The sequence below is a fragment of the Dama dama genome, chromosome 1, assembly GCF_033118175.1.
Source record: "Dama dama isolate Ldn47 chromosome 1, ASM3311817v1, whole genome shotgun sequence".
Classification (NCBI taxonomy): domain Eukaryota; kingdom Metazoa; phylum Chordata; class Mammalia; order Artiodactyla; family Cervidae; genus Dama; species Dama dama.
In genome coordinates this window covers 61,616,535-61,638,636 of record NC_083681.1, presented here as the reverse complement: position 1 = coordinate 61,638,636, position 22,102 = coordinate 61,616,535, and the positions used below count along the sequence as shown (strand labels likewise).

The 22,102-nt window shown below is 42.4% G+C and overlaps 1 protein-coding gene across 2 annotated transcripts in view; it reads left to right on the top strand.

Annotated features, from left to right (window-relative positions):
* LOC133062397 (uncharacterized) overlaps positions 1-15,774 on the top strand; it is a 191,263-nt gene extending 175,489 nt beyond the window's left edge. For both annotated transcript variants that reach the window (XM_061151346.1, XM_061151339.1), the window contains exon 3: positions 15,352-15,774. In XM_061151346.1, coding sequence (XP_061007329.1) covers positions 15,352-15,736 — 385 coding nt within the window. In that variant the 3' untranslated portion in view covers positions 15,737-15,774. The remainder of the gene's footprint in view (positions 1-15,351) is intronic.
* The last annotated feature ends 6,328 nt before the right edge of the window (positions 15,775-22,102 follow it).

Genomic DNA, 22,102 nt, shown 5'->3' with positions numbered 1-22,102 from the left:
ACAGTGTGATATCATATCAGACCTGTTAGAATAGCCATTGTCAAAAAGGTAAGAAATAACAAGTGTTGGTTAGGGTGTGGAGACAAAGGAGCCCTTGTGCATTGTTGGTGGGAATGTAAATTGGTGTAGCCACTTTGGAAAATAGTACAGAGACCCCTCAAAAAATTAAAAATATAACTACCATATGACCCAGAAATTCCACTTCCAGGTATTTATCTGAAACCAGAAACACTAACTTGAAAAAATATAATATGTGTACCCCATGTTCATTGCAGGACTATTTACAATAGCCAAGATATGGAAACAACCTAAGTTGTCTGTCAATGGGTGAATAGTTAAAGAGGTTGTGAGATATATATATATATATATATTCTATATATTCTATAAATTCAGCCTTAAAAAAAGAGGGAAATCTTGCCTCTTGTGACAACATGGATGAACCTCGAGGGCATTTTGCTAAGATAAATGAATCAAACAGAGAAATGCAAGTACTATATGATTTCTCCTATATGTGAATCCAAACAATAGCAACAAAAAGCCCAAGCTCTCTTAGATACAGTAAACAGACTGGTGGTTGCCAGAGGCAGGAGGTGGGGGTATTGTGGGGGCATGGGTGTGGGAGAAATGCATGAAGGGGATAAAAGGTTAAAGAAAAAGGTTTATATATGTTGTAACGTGCCTAGACTTCTCATTTTAAAGAGTAAAAAATTTTCCTTTTTGGCTTGAACTACTATATTTTTGTCACTTATGACCAAAAGAATCCTGGCTAATATAGATTTAGAGAGAGAGGAAAAAAAAAAGATAAAAGGTAGAAGAGAGTTCCTCTAGCTTTCCTGTTCTCAATTCCAGCCCCTTCCTGGGCTTGACTGCATGAAGTCTTTGAGGGCTCTACAGACAGAAACAGCGCTTGCGCTCTCCCTCTCTCTATTTCTCAATCTCTCTCTCTCTCACTTCTTTAACAAATTCATTTCTTCTAAAATGAACGAGTTGTGACCAACACACAGTTCCTCATTTCCTCTAACACGGAGTAAAGGACTTCCATCTTCAGGGCCTCTCCCCTCCAGGTGAATCCTATTCTTAATCCTCACTGAACTCTCGCCATTTACTGAACAATCCAGCTTTCTCCTGCCGCTCCGGTTCATGCTATCCTCTGCCTAGAAAGTCCTTCTTTTCCTAAGCAGAGAACTCCTACATAGCCTTCAAAGCCCTCCTCAAGTGTTACCTCCTTCCTGTAGGCTTCTCTTTTTTTCCATTCTCCCAAGCCATGGACACTTTGTATTGCAACTGTTTACAGATTTCTTATTCCTTAGACTAAGAGCTCTAAGAGTGCATGGGTTGTCTTTGCTTCTTTATAATCTAGGGTCTAGCACAGTTGTTGAAGGTGACTTTTGTTGAATAAATGAACTTAATTGCTTCATAAGTGTCAGTTCTTGATATCCAAATAATTAATGCACTGCAGGCTTTAAAACTTATTTATCATCTAATTAGGTTAAATATGTTCCCTGAAAGCTTTTTAAAATTATTATTTTCACTATTAGTAAAAATTCAGAGTGAATCCTCAACCCACTACAGACAGATGTAGCAAACATTTCCAAGAGTGGAAACCCAGAGTAATGATTCTCAACCATATTTGGTCAGATGTGGAATGGCATTTTCCATGGCTAAACTTGTCCTTTGCAGTATGTACTCTTTTTAAGGATATGCAATGCAGTTTACTTGCTAATTATGTTGGATTTTTCTTTAATCTTTATACTTCTGGGTGAACTCCAGAAATAAAGGGTCAGGACATCTTGTAAAAATTCACCTTCTTTGATGTCTGGCATTGTCTCTTCCTTTTCCCGGTTCCCTGCATCTACCTCCCACTCATGTATTTGAAAGACATTTGAGCTGAACAATCCAGCTAAATGATGCATTTTGTTAATATGGTACCTTTTCCATAGATGGCTTTAAACTTAGATATTTTTATTATTGTGGAACATATAAAACCTTCTCACGGTCCCCTCTGGTCTGCCATAACTTCTGAAAGAATAGAGGCTCTTTTGTCATTTGAAAAGTGCCATGTCTTTGATTTTTTTCACCCAGTAGTCTTAAAGTTCATAAGTACAGACTATTTTCTCCAGATTTCTTTGTGTATCTAACTCTTTTTCTGCAAAAGTAGCTTTTTTGATTTAGGTAGTATAGCCTGCTCATTTTGGACAATTTGGAAAATTCAGAAAAGGATGAGAAGAAAAGAGTCCTTGTTAATAATTCCCCCATCCTATAATCAGAGACTGATTTTATTTATATATTAGCATATTTGCTATTGCTAAGATATTGACATATTTCTTTTCATTGTATTTTTTCAAACAGCTTTGACAAAGTAAGCTGCACATATTTAAAGTGCACAATTTGAGGGGTTTTGGCATATTTGTACACTCATGAAATCCTCACTTCAATTAAGAAAAGGAACACCACCCAAAGTTCCCTGGTGCTCTCTTGGTCATCCCTCCTCCGAGTCCTCCCCACCCCCATCCCCAGGTAACCATTTATTTGCTTTCTTTCACTAGAGATTAGTTTGCATTTTCTAGAAATTTATGTAAGTGGAATCCTACAGTATGTACTTTTGTTTTGGTCTGATTTCTTTGACTCAGCATAATTACCCTGAGTTTAATCCTTGTTGTATGTTCATTTCTTTTTGTTGATGAATAGTATTCTATAGTATGAATGTACCACACTTGTGGTCCAACATTTGGGCTTTCCAGCTATTACAAATAAAGCTGCTGTGAATATTCAGGCATGAGCCTTTGTGTAAAAATGCTTTCATTTCTCTTGGATAATTACCTAAGAATCGAGCAGCTGTGTCATATGGTAGGTGTATTTTTGCCATTTCTTCAGGAAACTGGCAAAGTATTTTTCCAAGCAGGTGTACCTTTTCCCATTCCCATCAGCAGTATATGAGAACTCCAATCCATCCTCCACATCATTGTCAAGACCTGATATAGTGTATCTCATTCATTTTAGCCATTCTAGTGGGTGTTCAATGGGTATCTCATTGTGGTTTTAATTATCTTTTTCATAATGACTAATGATATTGGACATCTTTTCTTATTCTTATTGCCACTCATATATCTTCTTGGTGAAGTATCTATTCAAATCTCACACATTTTAAAATTGTCTTGTGTGTCTTATTATTAACTTGTAAGTATTTTATATATTCTAGATCCAAGTCCTTTGTTGGGTAGGTTTGTCCAGTATTTTCTCCCAGTCTGTGGCTTGTCTTTTCATTTTTGTAACAGTGTGTTTCCATTGTGCTCTAGGCCACCTCCATGCCCAGAGTCCCCACATTGTATCCCCACCCTTTGTGTGTCTCCCATCAAAATGTAAGCAGCTCAAGAAAAGGTGCTTTTGCTTTATCCATTTTTATTTCTTGACATCCAGCATAGAGCGTGGCCCAGAGTAGAACCAAGAGTTGTTTGAAGAACTGGACATGAGACCAGGAAAGGCATGACTATTTTTGTAAAGAATTATAGCAGTTTAGGGCAGAAATGGCTCTTGGAAATCATCCAGGTCAGCATTTCTCTCTCCAGATCCAGAGCCAGTGACTAGAAAAACTTTACGCCCTTGTCTATGGAATGAAGGGAAGACAAAGGGGAAAGGGAAAGGGCTGGGGTTAATGTCAGGACTTAGTCTTTAGTCTCAGCGTGAATCATCAGTGAGCCCTAGATCAAGAAGTAGCAGGTAGGAGGAAAGGTAATTAAGGACAGTATCTGAGCATGAGACTAAGATCATGTTCATGTCTTTCTACAGATTACTTGTTAAAAGGAAAAATAAATACTATAGAGCAGATGCATAAAAATATAAATGTATCAGTACTCACTGCCACTGAACTGTACATTTTAAAAATGTCTAAAACGATAAATTTTGTGTTTACCACAATTTAAAAAATAGACAAAAGGAAAACTATACAATAGAAAAAGTAGGCAATAGATATTTTAATGAAGTGATCAAATTTACATCAGCAATAAGGACAAATGGACTTCTTGTGGCTCTGTATATGAAGCCTGAAAAGGGCCCACTGACATTTGTATAGTGTTCCAACCTCAATCCAACTCTGAGGGGTCATCATACAGACCCACATAAAGGGTCATACTGTGCAATAACTAGCCTGTATTCATCAGAAAAATATCAATGTCATAAAAGATAAACACAGACCGAAGGACTGTTACGGATTAAAAGATGACTGAAAAGCTGTGACAACTAAATGTAACACATGATCTGGGATTAGATCTTGCACCAGGAAAAAAAAGTTTCTTCTTTTAAAAAAAATTATTTATTTGGCTGCATTGGGTCTTATTCAGTACACGCGGGCTCTTTTCTGCGTTAGGCAGCATCTTTCTTTGGGGTGCATGAACTCTAGTTGTGGCACGAGGGCTCCAGAGTGCGCAGGCTCAGATGTGTCACGTGGGCTCAGCTGCTCTACAGCTTGTGGGATCTGAGTTCCCCCACTGGGGATCAAACCTGTGTCTCCTGCATTGCCAGGCAGAGTCTTAATCTCTGGACCACCATAGAAGGTCCTCTTCTTTTTTTAAAAGTAAAACACCTTATTGAAACAACTTGGAATATAAACTGTAGATTACTAGAAGGATTAGACTGTTGTTAAATTTCCTGAATTTGATAACCAGTTCTGTCCTGTAGTTATGGAAGAGACTGTCCTTGTTTTTAGGAAACACACACTGAAATATTTAGGGAAAAGTGGCATGATATATGCAACATACTCTCAGGTAATTCAGAAGTAATAAATGTTAATGCTAAAGCACATGTGACAAAATATTAAGAATGGATGGCTGTGTACAACATGCAGGTGTCTTATGTACTGTTTTTGCAAACTTTTCTGTAAGTCGAAAAGCACTTCAAAACAAGTTTTTTAATTGCTTTGGGGTTGATTCACTAAATGTTATATCCATACAAGGGCATACTTAACAGTCTTTAAAAATACGTTTATTGGCATAGAAACAAGTTCATAGTATATAATTGACTGAAGCAGGCAAATTGCAGGGTGATCTGTTTTATTCAGAACAAAACAAAATCTTTTCTGAAAAAGAGTCTGAAAAGATGTGTACCAAAATGTTAATTCTGGGGATCTCTGAGTTATGGAATAAAGGGTAATTTTTTTAAAAATGTGAACTTCCCTGGTGGCACAGTGGATAAGAATCCAGCTGCCCACTCAGGGTACGTGGGATCCCTGGGCTGGGAAAATTCCACATGCTGTGGAGCAGTTGGGTCCATGGGCCACAACTACCAAGCCCGTGTGCTGCAGCTGCCTATAGAGCCTGTGCTCCGCAACGGGAGAGGCCACCGCAAGGAGAGGCCCGCGCGCTGCACCAGAGTGGCCCTGGCTCCCTGCAGCTGGAGAAAGCCTGCACAGGGCAACAAAGGCCCAGCGCAACCAAAATTAAATAAAGTTATTAAAACTAGTTGTTGCTTATATTTTCTACTTTTCTACAATGTGCATGCATTAATTATGTAATAAAAAATTATTTAAAAATCATGAGGAAACGTGACAAAAAAGCCTTAAAGCCACCCAGGTGCATGGACTGATGGGGAACCCTCTGAGCTGGGCACCTGCATTCTTCACTAGTCTCTTTCTGAGGCCAAAGCTCAAAGTTCTTTCGACTTCCTACATCACACTCTGTGGAATTGAAAAAAGAAAAACTTATCTTCCATTCTAAGTCTTCTCCAACTTTTGCTTGCTGTAGATGGAAAGCCCTCAGAGAGTTATTGCTGGTGTATTTGTTTTTCTAAACGGTTCTGCATGTGTTAAAGTGCTTTCTACTCTACTGGTCAGTTTAAAATGGGTTTTTAACTGCTGTTCTTCACAGGCCCCTGGACTTTTCCATAAGGTGAAAGTGTTTAAATGCTCAGTCTCTTCTGACTCTTGGCAATCCTATGGACTGTAGCCTACCAGGCTCCTCTCGCCATAGAATTCTTCAGGCAAGAATATTGGAGTGGGTAGAATTCCCTTCTCCAGGGAATCTTTCCGACCCAGGGATCAAACCTGGGTCTCCTGCATTGCAGGTCTGAGCCACCAGAGAGGGAAGCCCATAACTAATTGGAAGAAGTTGGATTTTAGGGACCTCATGGAATGCATAAACACCTTTCTTAACTTCTGTTCTCCTTTTTCTCAGCGGGCCCAGGAACTATCACCATATCCCTGGCCTGCTTAATTTTGAGGACCTGGAAGATCTAATAGTCATTTTTCAAAGATGCTGTCTTTGAACTCTCTCCCTCAGAGGGCAACTCCAGCAAAGACAGAAAGCGCAGCAGTAGTAGTATCATTAGTGTGTGGAGTCCAAGTTGACCCTAATCTACTTTCTCTTGGCCTTCGCCCACAGTTGGCTCTGCGTCTGGATGTCCGAAATTATCTGATCATCATCTATCACATTTACCCTTTGAGACCGTGTTTTCCTGTGAATTGAGCATCATGTCACAGTCTTCTTATTTTTATTCAAAATGTTTTAATGAATTTGTTTCACATCCTTCATTTCTGAGTCTTGAATTCTTCATCAGATCCTTTAATATTGCTTCTGAGCACGGCTTTGAGGACTTTTGCTTGTTATAGATTGTGCCTCTTGAGATATGTTGGACTTTCTTGTCATCTTGACACTGATTTACCAGAATGAATTTCTTGGGAGAACACGGTTGCGAAGAAATTGTTCTGCTCTAACAGCAGATGATTTTCATTAGTTTTGCTGAGTTTGGGGACCCAGTGCATGCACTTTGAAAACTGTGATGATGTGCAGGCAGCTGGGTCTGGGCATTTTCCTAATGTGAGCTACTGCCAACTCATTATATCAGCTTTTTATATTCAGAGATAGGCAACCCAGTTTATTTATATATATTTCGGTTTTTTAAAAAATATTGCCAAATGAAAGTAAACATAATGTGAGGTAAAGGCTTGTTTATTTATTCAATCTCACATCCTACTTGACTTTAAAAGTCTAAGAAATCCTTCTTGTTACTTACATCATTTGTCCTTTTTAAAAACCATTTGTCCTTTAAAATAAAGCCAAACCGTGCTTAAAAGCAACATGAAACTAACCAAAGGAAAACTCACTATTCTTCAGGTCATGGTTCAAACTGTGAGGCTGTCAGAAAATATTTCTTCCTATTTTTATCTTAACTACCTCCCTCTCCCTTTCAGGAGCAAAATAGCTGAAACGTTTGCAGATACATTCATTTGTCTAGGTAGTCATTTCCCCTTGGGTTTGGAATAATATTCCTCCTTAACTACTTGAAAAACCCGGAAAACCTAGATCTAAAACTATACTCAGAGAGTGAGACAAGACCACAGGTATTGCCATGCCCAGTGACAGTTAACTGAGGCAGAAATCAACCTGGGGAGAGTGGCATTACAGTGAGGAACCCGAGGTTTCATCATAGTCTCAGAGGTTATCGGGATGGTGGAGACCCCTGTTTCTGCTGTAGATGCTCTTAGTGTGAGCAGTAACCTTTGTGAGAGGTGGAAGCCAGCCAGCCAGGGAGGCCCAGGCGGGGGTCCTTTGAGCCGCATCTTGAATATCTTTGGAGCCACAAGCCCAGTACTGTCCCCAGTCCCAGCTCTCCTAACTGGTACCTCGACCTCCACTCTTGCCTTCACCATCCATCCCCTAAAGGGTCACTCTTGAAATGCTAACTCTCCCTCCTCTTTAAAACTCAACAGTGGCTTCCCATTGTGTTAGGTTAAAATCCGATCGGTGCAGGATCAGGCCCAGCCTTTCTCTCATACCTCACCCACTTCCATCCTCCCCTCCTGTCCTGAGGTCCAGCCACAGGGCCTCACTGGCCTTCCTTCAGTCCCTCAGGAGCTCTGCACTCCCACCTGCCTCCACCTGCTTCAGGCTCCCTTGTTACAGCATCTCATACAGCCGTGTCCATCTCCCGCAGAGCACTTCCAGCTTTATGGCCTTTCTTTAAGTGTAAGCTCTGCCAGGGAAGAGGACCCAGTGCTGCCGTATCACCAGCACCAGACCCAGTGATGTGGTTAGGTCAGTAAGACTTCAGATGAAGTCAAGGTTGGTTTACCATTTTCTGCTGAGAAGGATTAGCTCCACAAATTGGTATGATTGTGTCATTGCCACAGAGGGACTAAACAACTTCCATTTACCTCTTGAGTAAATTCTTGTCTGTTACGACATTGCAGCAATCATTAAATTCTGTAAGCTTTCTATGCAAAGTACACTGGCTCAAACTTACTTGGTTCAGTTGCTGAACCTGTCCCATCTCCCCTTCAAAGCATTTCTCAGCCTTTTCTCAAAGTTCCTAAAGTGCAACCGTTGCCATGTCTCATCCATCCTGTCCTTTCCCTCTTGCTCTGCTTGCCTGATTTCTCCCCTCCACTGCTCTTAAAACCACTTGAAGAAACAATACACTGGCCCTTTTGATAGTTCTCCTGTGAGAACACCATGTCCACACCTTGGTTGGCTGCCAGGGTTTTGACACAAGGGGTCTTCCCTAAATAAAGGAAACATTTGACCCAAAGACAGATGTAATTTTCCACCCCTAGAGACCAAAATTGTTGAAAAAGTTTAAAAAACAAACAAAAATAACAACAAAAATCTTTTAAGTTGCAGTAATCAGCCAAGACATATAAAATATGCGTTGCCTTATTTAATTTCACAAAAACCCTGTCATGTCTGTGTTACTGTCTTCATTTTAGAAATGAGAAAAATTTGAGCCTCTAGGATGGTTGAGTGACTCTTTGAAGTCACACAGCAGCAGAGCTGTAATTCCAATCCAGGTCTAATGACTTGAGCTCTTAACCAGTATTTTACACTGCAGGCCAAGGTCAATAGAAATGGATGACACAGGGACTTGCCTACAATTAATTTCAATTAGCCCCTGTAGACCAAAATCATTCTGTGAAGGCAATATCCAAAGAGGTTTGACGGAAGATAAATTATTTATGTAAAGACATTCAGAGTATATTCCTAAGTGTGAGCTTCATCATCTTAATCTTTTAGCTCTATACATGTTCACATTTAAGGTATTTTCTCCCCAGGTCTATATTTCTAAATACATATTTCTCCTTGTAACCACATAACCTCCTGACACCGCCCAAGCTGGGGCCCCTTTGTGCAGATTCCCTTGGCCGGAGTCTCTCTTCGGCAGCTCATGTGATGCTCCCTCAGGACTCAGCACAGTCATGGGGTCACGCTGCCCAGCTTGTGCTTATTCTTAGTTTCAGGGAGTGTGGAGATGGACTTCCTGCCAGAATCCTGCCTTGACATGCCAGGTAACTGACCACAAGCCACGGCCCATCCTATGCTATTTATAGCAAGTGACAAAAATAGCCTCACCTCTCTGAAAGGTGTTATTTGTGCCATATGCCCACTGGCCTTCTACCATCTGACAGGCACTTCTCTGCAGACCTCAGGAGGCGACAAGACTGTGTGCTCACCCAGACCCAGAGGCCCCGTGTCCCCTAAGTGTGCACAGCTCCTGCTCCAGAGGCAACCAGGGGAGGCGAGGCACCAAGGCGGAGCCTCAGCGCTAGGGTCAAGGCAGAACATAGCTGTGGACTCAAGGAAGGAGACAGGAGCTTGGGAAGGAGGAGTAAGAGACGACCAAGCCCAGCCGGTGGAGTTGGGTACAGTGTCAGGGTGAGATCGTGAACACAGTTGATCTGATTCCGAGCCACAAATGCCCCAGAGATGCACTGGTCTCCAAGCCTGGGATGGGGCTGTGTCTGGGGCTGAGGAGGTTAATGGAAAGGGCTGAAGTGACCGCCAAGTGTAGATAGACCCTGTTCCTTTCTAGCTGTGTGCAGATGAGCAACTTACTTCATCTCTCTGGGCAGTTTCCTTATCTGAGAGGGTAGCCCTCGAGGAACAACCCCCACGCTAAGTGTGCATCAGAGTCACCTGGGACTTTGTTAAGAGTCAGGATGCCATGTATATTGATTCAGGAGATGTGAGAGGACTCCGGAGATCTGGATGTTGTGAAGGTTCCCCAGGAGATTCCAAGTCCCACACTAGAGTTGGGGAACCCCTATATTAAGTAAGTCACAAGGGGTCTTCCAAGTCAAACAGCCCTTTATGCTAAAGTTTACTTTATAAAGCAGGTGTAAGAAAGCATAGAAGATGGACATTCACCTTAATTATTAGGCAGCGTCTCAATCACTTTATCAGTCATTTGTTGTATCCCAAGAAATATCCATTGAGAGCTTATTCAAAGACAGTTTTTTTGTGTGTGTCAGGTTGAATCTGGGCTTGATTTCACTACCCTCCCTGACATTCTCTTTTAGGCCCTCCCTCTCGCCTGATTTAGTCTTTCCCACAGGTCACAAACCAGGAACCAGAAAGACAAATCCAGACAGTACACACATGAATTTTACTTAGTCTGCCCAGTGTTAAAAAAACAAATTTCAGCTGAGTAAATTTGAAGATCCAATTGGTTTTATTCACCCCGTCTAGTTAAATAGAAAGAGGCTCTGAGGAGTTGTATAAAATGGAAGATGTTTATAGGTAAAAGGAGGATGGGTCAAGAAGGTATCAGCCAAAGAGAAGAAAGGATTATTTCAGACCATGGTGTCTTCTTTTGGGGGCAGGGAGCAGCAGGGGTCTTTATCATGCAGATAACCTCACTCCCGTAGATAGGACTTTTCAGATTGACTGTTTCAAAGGTCACATTCCTAGGAGGGATTGAAATTGCAGTGATGTGTTGGTTTGCTGTCTGAAGGAGCCATGACTCCATTTGAGGCTGGGTATTTCTTTTTAACATCAGTATCTTTTTTAGAGTCTGAATTTGCATGAGGTCAGACTGGGCCTTTGCTTTCCAGCTCACCACGGGCCCACCACGATGAGTGTGTTATGCCAGTGGCTTCCACTCTTCACCCTCCCTGCCTAGACCCTGATGTTAGATCTGAGCTCAACTCCTGTCTGCAGCCCAAACCTCTTTCTAAGCATCAGACCCGTACATCCAAATGCCTCCTGGATTGATAATCCATGGAAGGCCTCGCATGTTGTGCAGGACTAAATAAATTGTAGCTAGGGCTTCCTTGGTGGCTCAGATGGTAAAGAATCTCACTGCAATGTGGGAGACCTGGGTTCGATCCCTGGGTTGGGAAGAGCCCCTGGAGAAGGGAATGGCTACCCACTCCAATATTCTTGCCTGGAAAATCCCAAGGACAGAGGAAACTGGTGGGCTACAGTCTATGGGGTCGCAAAGAGTTGGACACTACTGAGTGACTTCCACTCACTCACTCAGAGGTATTGTTATCCCTACTGTGCATATCATCTTAGGCACCTCAGCTCAACCTGTTCAAAGCATTAAGTCACCTAGACTGGGAGCAACTCTGGGCTCTTCTGTCTCCTTCATTTCAATTTATCATCACACCTTATGCAAAATCTCTCTTGATTCCATCTAGTTTTCTCCATCTCTGCTCTCATCATCCTAGTCCCAGGCACCATCATTTTTTGCTAGAACTATGTAGTTACCTAATTATTCTTCTGCATACATCACTGTTTCTATCTAATTCATTGTTTGATTCAAAACCACAGTTTTACTAAATAACTCTGATATTGCCTCTCCCTGCCTGCCTCTTGAGAGGAGTCCTTTGGACAGCAAGGAGATCAAATCAATCAATCCTATAGGAGATCAACCCTGAATGTTCATTGGAAGGACTGATGAAGCTGGAGCTCCAATCCTTTGGCTGCCTGATTCGAAGAGCTGACTCATTGGAAAAGACCCTGATGCTGGGAAAGATTGAAGGCAGGAGGAGAAGGGGATGGATGATAGAGGATGAGATGGTTGAATGGCATCACTAACTCAATGGACATGAGTTTGAGCAAACTCAGGGAGATAGTTGAGGACAGGGAAGCCTGGCTTGTTGCAATTTATGGGGTCACAAAGAGTCAGACTTGACTGAGCGAATGAACATCTCCCTGCCTTCAGTGGCTTCCCAATGCCCCAGGATAAAATCCAAAATCCTTACCAAGACCCTCCCCAGTCTGCCTCCTGCCTGCTCCCCCGCTGCTGCTGGCAGTCTGCGTGGCGGCCCTCCGGGACCTGTGCTGTCTCTGGGACGTGCCCCCAGGTCCCTGGCCTCTAGACTACCACAAAGGCCATTCCTCTTTCTGGAAAGCTGTCTCCCCAACTGTTCACTTGAAAAGTTTGTACAGTTTCTCCTTAGCTTATTAGCTTAGCTGTCACTTTCTCAGAGGGTCTTTCCTGATACCAAAAAGGAGCCAGACCCCCTGCTACGAGCTCCCAGAGCCCCTGTGCTTCCCCTGCCTAGGGCTCATCACCCTGAGTTCTGAGTGTGCCCCCTTCTAGACCATGGCCATGTGAAGGCATGGACTGTCACCTACTGACTGTTCACGGCTCTCTCTTCCGTGCTTGGAACACAGACGTGCACAGTAAATGTTTGCTGAGGAAAGGAAGAAAGGGAGAGAAGAAGAAGCAAGTGGAAGGGGAACCAGAAAGGAAAACAGGCTCCTTCTGGCCAAATAGAGGACAGGAGTGGACACATCCTGCCCCACCACTGCCCTGAAGTCGAGAACTCCTAAGGGCGGGAATCCTCTCTTACTCAGTGTTGTAGCCTCAGCGTCTAACAAAGAGCAGGTGAACTGTGGAGGCTGTGAAATGAATGAATTTACTATGAGTCCCTGACCTAGACTGTAACCAATGGTATAACCAGCCAGAGAACCACTGGTTTTATAATAAGCCTCAAGCAGCAGTTTGACTTTTTAGAGTATGTTCGTGTGTATGAACTCTGATAAAGATTAAAACCTAAAAAAGATGGAAATGTGGAAAAATTCTTACTGAGTACCCTATGGTTGTGCGTGCTCAGTCGTGTCCAACTCTTTGCAGCCCCATAAACTGCAGCCCGCCAGGCTCCTCTGTCCATGGAATTTTTCAGGCAAGAATACTGGAATGGGTTGCCGTGCCCTCTTCCAAGGGATCTTCCGGACCCAGAGATCAAACCCATGTCTCCTGTGTCTCCTGCATTGGCAGGTGGATTCTTTACCAGTGAACCAGCTGGGAAGCCCGAATACCCTATGGTCACCACCAGTCAAATCAAATTGGTTATGAACTTACAAACAGGAAGTCTGTTATCCAAATATAATGAAGCCATCACTCAGTTCTTAAAGAAAATATCATTCTTAAAGTCAAAGGAACACGTAAAGAAAATGCAATTCATTCATGGGACTAAAATGTAGATTTTGGCTTCACCTACTTTATCTACTAAGCCAGAATGAAGGACAAACATGGCTTTGGCTCTCCAGAGCCTGAACTTTGGGCCTGGACCACCACTTAACTGTGCAAATGCATGCCTTTGGGAAATTGATCCAGCCTCCCAGCTCTTCTTTCCTTTCTATACAATGGGGGAAATGAGACCTACCTGCAGGGTGGTTTTGAAGATGGATAACAAAACGTAAAACACCCAGCCGGCCCTGGTGACCAGGTGCTCATCGATTTCATTGTTTGAAAGTACTCCTGCATTTTAATTATTTAAAGGTATGGTGGCCTGGCTCAGAGTTGCAGGGAGCTCAGGAAATGCTGTACTCCCAGTGGGAGGAGGCACTATTTCTTTACTGTCAGTGCCTTAAAAGAATGAGGAAAAGGTGGCAGGGAACTAGGAAAGCAATTGCAGGAAAGAAGCCTGGGAAATAAAAATGGGAGAATTTCGTTCTCACTGGATCTCAGTCACACTGAAAATCAGGGTTTTCTTCTCCTCTTCCCTTTTCCTTCTCCTTTATTCAGGAGGGAGGCCCCTCAGGCAGTGCAGCCGGGGGCAGGATCCTAGTGGGCAGAAGAAGGAGCCTTGCTTCTCCTGCCTGCTTGTCTCTCCATTGTTTCTTTGGAGAAATTAAATTCATATTCAGACATTTAAACAAAATAGGACTTTTTTTATTTCAAAGGCAAATCATGTTTGTTTTGGAAAATATATGCAAGCCAAAAAAAGAAAAAAAATCATACAAAATTCCACTGCTAGATCACCACGAAACTACTTGGGAGTCTATCCTTTCAGAGTTCTTTCTAGGCAATAAGGACATAAGCCAGTATGTTCTTATAAAAACAAATGGGATCGAATGCTACATACTGTTCTGTAATATGATCTTTTTCACTGACAACTTCCCATGTCAGTAAATGAATGTATCTAATGTCGTGATGGGTGACATCAGTGGATGCTCAGGTGGCTGGCCCCTGGCACCCACGGTGCCCTCCCTGGAAGGAGACTCATAGCTTGTTTCTGTGAAACATGTGAGCCGAAGTGAGCAGCTTTGTAGGCAAACCTTTAGGCAATCCACAATTGTTTTCTTACAGCAAATTCTCACATTCAGTCTTAATTTTCTCAAAAAAAAAAAAAAAAAGACAATATGATTAATATGTTTCAATCATAAGTAGACTTCTTTGGAGAAGAAGGAAGAGGCTAAGCATGATGCTTTTTATTTCTGATTTTGTTCAACCTCTACATTTTTCTCAGCAGTGCTCAGTTGCTCAGTTGTGTCTGGTTGTTTGTGACTCTATGGACTGTCATCCTCCAGGCTCCTACATCCATGGAATTTTGGTAGCTCAGATGGTAAAGCGTCTGCCTACAATGTGGGAGACCTGGGTTCGATCCCTGGGTCGGGAAGATCCCCTGAAGAAGGAAATGGCAACCCACTCCAGTATTCTTGCCTGGAAAATCCCATGGACTGAGAGGATCCTGGTAGGCTACAGTCCAAGGGGTCGCAGAGTCGGACACGACTGAGCGACTTCACTTTCACTTTTCACTGGAGTGGGCTGCCATTTCCTTCTCCAGGGGATCTTCCCAACCCAGATATCGAATCCCTGTGTCTCCTGTATTGTCAGGCAGATTCTTTACCTAGTGAGCCTATCTCAAATATAGCCTTATTTCTAGTCAGCAAACTTAAGAAGAAAGACACAGTCACTGTCCTTAAAGAGATTATAAGCTCATAACATATGTAAGAGACACAGTAATTCTCTCATTTGCACAAAAATACCTGATTTTTTACCAGGAGACTTGAAGACAAGATGGACACAATATTAATAACAATAGCCAGTGTTTAATGAGAACTATCTGTGAACTGTTAGTGTCTTACATGTTATACTGTATTAGATGACACTTCTGATTTAATTCTCTCAGCCTAGAAGTAGGTACCAGTGTTGTGAACATTACATTATTGTGGGAACTGAGGTACAGAGAAGTTCAGTAACTTGCCTAAGGTAACCCAGCTAGTGAGGGGCGGAGTTGGGATTTGATTCCAGGCCCACTGAAGCTGGGTCCCGCTGGGCTGAAACACCGGGGTTGGGCTGGGAGACAGCATCGTGGCGACCCAGAATAAGCGCTGTAATGTACTTTCCCAGGTACTGCGGCCTGAAAACGGGCTTGCTGACGTCCCCCATGGTGGGCTTCATGGCGACCAATCAGTGCACCTTCCACACACCGGTCAGCTTTCCTCAGATCCCAGTGGCTGCGTTGGCCGTGGAGAAAGTGGGTCGCTCCAGCGTGCACTACCGCCTTGCTCTGTTCCCGCCTAAGCCCACCAGGGAGACGCCTTCCGTCGACCACTGGGACCTCAGCGATGGCTTCTTCTTCGGCCACCCCAAGCTGGCTCACTTTGCCGCTTTGGCCTGTACCACAGGGTCTTCAGTCCATGTCTTTGTCAATCTAGCCACCAGCAAGCCGGTGGGCCTTCCCGAAGACTTCCGGAGGGGCCTCCTGCGGCTGATGAGCCCGGCTCCAGGGTGAACATCTGTATGGGAGTCACGCCTGCCAGAAAATAAAGGGTAGATGATCCTCTTAACAGTTTCTTCTGTTTAATTGAACTACATTTGGTCTATTTATGTTGTATTGGTTTGAGGTGTACAGCAGAATGATTCAGTTATATATATATATATATAAAATATATATGTATGTATGTGCTTCATATTACTTTCCATTATAGGTTATTACAAGATGTTGAATATAATTCCCTGTACTGTACAGTTGCTTATCTTTTTGGGGGGTGGGGGGTGCACCATGTGACTTGTGGGAGGGATCTTAGTTCCCCAACCAGGGACTGAACCCAGGCCAGGTCAGGCAGTGAAAGCCCAGAATCCTAACCACTAGACCACCAGGGGACACCCCCTGTTGCTTATCTATTTAACACTCAGTAGTTTGTATCCGTTATTCCTATACTCCTAATTTATCCCTCTCTACTCCTTTTCTTCTTTTGTAACTAAAAGTTTGTTTTCTCTGTCAGTGAGTCTTTTCTATTGTGTATACAGATTCATTTGTATTATTTTTTAGACTCCACTTATAAGTGATGTCATATAATATTTGTCTTTGTCTTGCTTTGCTAAGTATAATGTTCTCTTTGTCCATCCATGTTGCTGCAAATGGCAATATTTCCTTCTCTAGATGATTTCTTGTTATTCCTTAACATGGTTTTTTCCACCCTGAGGAGAGGGTATTTTTTACCCTTTATGAGTGTCACCTCGCTTCACCAGTCAAGCATCCCTGTGCATCAGGCCCGGGGCAAAGTGCTTCACACCCGGGGTCTCGCCGAGCCCCCACGCAGCCAGCCAGGCTGGTGCTGCCCTTCCCTCCTTTCTCAAAGAGGAAAATGAGGTTTGCAGGGTGCGAATATCGATAATTGGCCTAAATTCATTCAGCTAGTGAGTGGGTTTGTCTCTCAACTCACCTGGGCATGCTGGCTACAGGCATCTTTATCTCCAGCAGCATGGCTGCATACTTGCTGTGATTTAAAACCACTAATCTGAGTCTTTAAATGTCTTCAGCTTCTTACAGTTAATATAACCACATGAACTCTTTTTTTTTTTTTTTTTGGTCAGATGTGAACTTAAAAAAAAGGAAAAAACAACGTTCTTTTCTGTATTTAAAACAACAAACACACCTTTGACAATTTTCTGATAAATTCACGATGTCCATCAGTCACTAATGGCATGTGTTGCAATCTAAAAGTAAACCTTTGATGCTGAAATATGTAAGAACCCTGCTTTGGTATAACAATGAAAATCGTTACCATTCCCTGCGAGCTAGCCACACAAAGTGCTTTATAGTCATTACCTTAATTCATCCTGATTTCTCTTCTATAAAGTAGGAGTTACTGTTGCCATTTTTCAGATGAGAACACTGAGCTTTTAAAGAGAACAACTGGAGTTGGGGAAGGTATTCTAGTCCAACTTCTCTCTCAGTCCTGAGATAGGGAAACACACAAGCTTAATCTCTCTGGGCCTCAGTTTCCACCTCTGAAAATATAACCTTTCCTGAATATTTTTGATTGTACTAAGATTCTGATCTGCTTTTGAAATGAGTTTCAAATTGCCACCACATACAACTAGCTTTGGAATACACTGACCATGATAAAAACAACATTAAAAGCTATTCCTTTGTCATTTAATTCATTCAGTTTCACGTAGTGATAGATCGACTTTTAGGTTTTAAAACACTTCGTACAAGAATTCTAAATCTTGGCAAGACCGTTAAGCAGCAGCCTGGTTGGTAGGCACTGATTTATCTGACCTCTGGCATTTGACCTGCTCAGGAAGGTCATTGGGGAAAACCCCCTTTTTGTGTGTCTCATTTCTCTGCTCTTGAGTTCTTGCATATGCGTTGCTCACCTTGTCTCCTGGCTGTGGACTCCTCAGTTCAGGAGGAGGAGGAAGAGGATCCCAGCCAGAGGAGAACAGAGAGGATCTGTAAATCCCAAAGTGGTCAGTGCAGGTTGCTCAGGATTTAGGGAGGTGTTGATTAAGACTTCCTCCTTTCATTGGCAAAGGTATTCTGATCTTGCCAATCAATCATATAGTCACTTAACTTATGAGTTGTGTTATTTTGGATATTAATTCCCCTTAAAGTTCCCTCACTTAATAAAATGGAAAAAATCGTACTATTACCACTGGTTCACGACCCAGATAATCATGATGGTGTGATCACTCACCTAGAGCTAGACATCCTGGAATGTGAAGTTAAGTGGGCCTTAGGAAGCATCACTACGAACAAAGCTAGTGGAGGTGATGGAATTCCAGTTGAGCTATTTCAAATCCTGAAAGATGATGCTATGAAAGTGCTGCACTCAATATGCCAGCAAATTTCGAAAACTCAGCAGTGGCCACAGGACTGGAAAAGTTCAGTTTTCATTCCAATCCCAAAGAAAGGCAATGCCAAAGAATGCTCAGACTATGATACAATTGCACTCATCTCACACGCTAGTAAAGTAATGCTCAAAATTCTCCAAGCCAGGCTTCAGCAATACATGAACCGTGAACTTCCAGATGTTCAAGCTGGTTTTAGAAAAGGCAGAAGAACCAGAGATCAAATTGCCAACATCTGCTGGATCTTCAAAAAAGCAAGAGGATTCCAGAAAAACATCTATTTCTGCTTTATTGACTATGCCAAAGCCTTGGACTGTGTGGATCACAATAAACTGTGGAACATTCTGAAGGAGATGGGAATACCAGACCACCTGACCTGCCTCTTGAGAAACCTGTATGCAGGTCAGGAAGCAACAGGAACTGGAAGCAACAGAAACCTGTATGCAGGTCAGGAACTGGACATGAAACAACAGACTGGTTCCAAATAGGAAAAGGAGTACATCAAGGCTGTATATTGTCACCCTGCTTAGTTAACTTCTGTGCAGAGTACATCATGAGAAATGCTGGGCTGGAAGAAGCACAAGCTGGAATCAAGATTGCTGGGAGAAATATCAATAACCTCAGATATACAGATGACACCACCCTATGGCAGAAAGTGAAGAAGAACTAAAGAGTCTCTTGATAAAAGTGAAAGAAGAGAGTGAAAAAGTTGGCTTAAAGCTCAACAGTCAGAAAACTAAGATCATGGCATCTGGTCCCGTCACTTCATGGCAAATAGATGGGGAAACAGTGGAAACAGTGGCTGATTTTATTTTTTGGGCTCCAAAATCACTGCAGATGGTGACTACAGCCATGAAATTAAAAGACGCTTACTCCTTGGAAGGAAAGTTATGACCAAACTAGATAGCATATTAAAAAGCAGAGACATTACTTTGCCAACAAAGGTCTGTCTAGTCAAGCCTATGGTTTTTCCAGTGGTCATGTATGGATGTGAGAGTTGGACCTATAAAGAAAGCTGAGCACCAAAGAATTGAGGCTTTTGAACTGTGGTGTTGGAGAAAACTCTTGAGAGTCCCTTGGACTGCAAGGAGATCCAACCAGTCCATCCTAAAGGAGATGGGTCCTGGGTGTTCATTGGAAGGACTGATGTTGAAGCTGAAACTCCAATACTTTGGCCACCTGATGCAAAGAGCTGACTCATTTGAAAAGACCCTGATGCTTGGAAAGATTGAGGGCAGGAGGAGAAGGGGACAACAGAGGATGAGGTGGTTGGATGGCATCACCGACTCGACGGACATGGGTTTGAGTGGACTCCGGGAGTTGGTGATGGACAGGGAGGCCTGGTGTGCTGTGGTTCATGGGGTTGCAAAGAGTGGGACATGACTGAGCGACTGAACTGAACTGAACTGAACCACTAACTACTGAGGAGTGCCAGTCACCAATGTTTTTAACACCCTGACCCTTCACCCAGAGCAATAGTAGAATTGCGCTTCCTACTCCCCTGAAGTTAGATGTGGCCATGTGACCTGTTTAGACCAATGAATGGGAGCCACATGCCCACGTGACTTGTTTTGACCAATGAATGGGAGACAAGGTCACCTTCAGGAATGACCATGTTTCTTTGCCTGTGCTCCACCTCTCAGTGGACATGGGTGGATATGGAGCCACCCTGCTGAGTCCCACACCACAGCTGCCATGGACAATAGCTCAGAACCAAAGCAGAGTTTGAGAAAGGAAAAATTAACTGTTGCTGTAAACCACTGAGATGGTATGATTTTTACTGCAGCTTAACCCAGTGTATCCTCTTTCTTACAAGTACCAGCCTCACAGGGCTGTTGTGAGGGTTCAGTGGTTAGTGTATGTAAGTCCTTGGCAGAATGCCTGGTACAGGTGTTATTAGTATTTACGTAGGAGAAAAGAAATACTGTGTGTTCCCACTACACAAATACCTCCAAGGTAGGAAGGAAAGTAACCAGTCTTCACATTCATTTTCTTTTATGAGTCTCTCTGGGAAATTGGGCACTATTTTATAGGAGAAGAATCAGAGAGGTACTTAAAGCACATGGGATGATGGGATGCATTATACCTAGGGTGTGTTTCCCCAGTCCCAGGCCCTGGAAATGACTATATTTGAGAGTCCAGATGGATACTTGGAAATTGCTCCAAGTTCATTGTAAATCTCATGAGTTTGAGTGCTGATGACACAATCTTTCCACTGCTCAAAATTTTAATGCTTCAACATGAGCCAAAGTGTTAGATGTTATGGTTCTCATTGGTTTTTTGGTGGGAAATCCTAGCACTATGACCTTGCTTTCAGAATACAGAAAGAATTAAAAAAAAAAAATACAGAGAGGACAAATCTTAGTTGCATGTAGTTGGAGGAAGCTGACTTTTACTATAAAGGTGGCAAAATAAATCTAGAAAGACTTGAAAATGCAGTCAGCCATTCACCACTCTGCAAGAGGTTTTTGCTGAGCTACTAACAAGTGGCCACGTATCTGTTGTTTGCTGGGCACTTCTGAGCAGTTACGACTCCTGCATTTGCTAACAAGGAACAAGTACAGTAATCCAAGCGGGTGAAGAAAGCCTTCAGGTGTGCAGATTTTCCAACTACATCTTTGTTACACTCGAATTCATTCGAAAATCTACAGTAAGAGACAAGAGATACAAAATACATGTTCATGTTTTGCTTGGACAGATTTTGGCTCCTAGCAATTAATGCTTTCAGTCACATTAAGCATATAGATAATGCTTTGTGACATAACAGTATTTCCCATTACAGATCAATTTTGTAGCATTTGTTCATAATCAGACTTGAAATGTTACCTAGAAACAAAATATGTTTTCCTTGAAACAGTCAGACCCTATTAGAAATCTAAGGCTTTACAAATCACCATGTTAACAGCTATGTCCCCTAGCTAAGGTTTTCTTTCCTTAAATAGTGTTAAATTCAGCCCCAGAAGCACTAGTCTCTTTGAGGGTTCTCGTCTTATGTGCACTGACTTGAAAGGGAAAAACTTAGTGTTCAAAATATATTTAACATCTGACTATGTATAACTTAATAAACCAGCCAGTATTCTCTTTTGGGGGAAAAATAATGTTAGCACCTTTTAAAAGTGTTATGCTTATAATTAGGTTACACTATATTATTTTCTCATGTTTTTAAAGACAGGTTCTCATTGCTTAAAAAAAAGTGTCAGCCTATTTCTAGGTAAGTGAGTTATTCTCATTTCCTGACCACAAAATCATATACAGTGAGTGAGCAAAGAAATAAAGAGAACATATGTCAGATTCAGAGATTTGGAGCAGTAAAATTTAGTATTAAACAACAGATTTTGGAGCAAGGAACACTTGGATTTGCATTCTGGTCCTGCCATTTGATCACTCTGGAATCTAGGCAAATTATTTTTCATTCAGCAAATGTTAGCTATTTAAAAAAATTTTTTTATAGAATTCTGCTCCCCCCTCCGCCCCAGGAGTATTCTCTTTCATTAAAGCTAACAATCTCTCATTCATGCAGCAAATACTTACAGAGTATTTATTGTAGGCTAGGCTTTACTGCTCAACTGTTCTAGGTCCTGGGAACCAGCAGTTAGTTAAACAAATCAGGGTGTTGTCATAGAGCTTGTGTTCTAGCTCAAGGAAGATGAACAATTTACAAACAAGATGTCAGGCAGTTGGTTGATAGGTACCCCGCAAAAGATGTCTCCCTCCTAACTCCTGGAACCTGTGAATATGAGCTTACTTGGAAAAATGGCCTTTTGCAGATATAATTAAGGATCTAGAAATCAGATCACCCTGGATTATCTAGGTGGGCCCTAAAGCCAATTCCAAGTGTCCTTGTAAGAGACACACAAGAGAGACTCACTCAGAGGGAGGGGGAAAAGGCCGTAAGACAGATGCAGAGTGGAGTGAAGCAGTCATAGCAGGCACACCTGAACTACCAGAAGCAGGAAGAAGCAAGGATTGTAGGATTCTCCCCTAAAGCATTCAGGAGCACAGTCCTGCTGAGGATGAG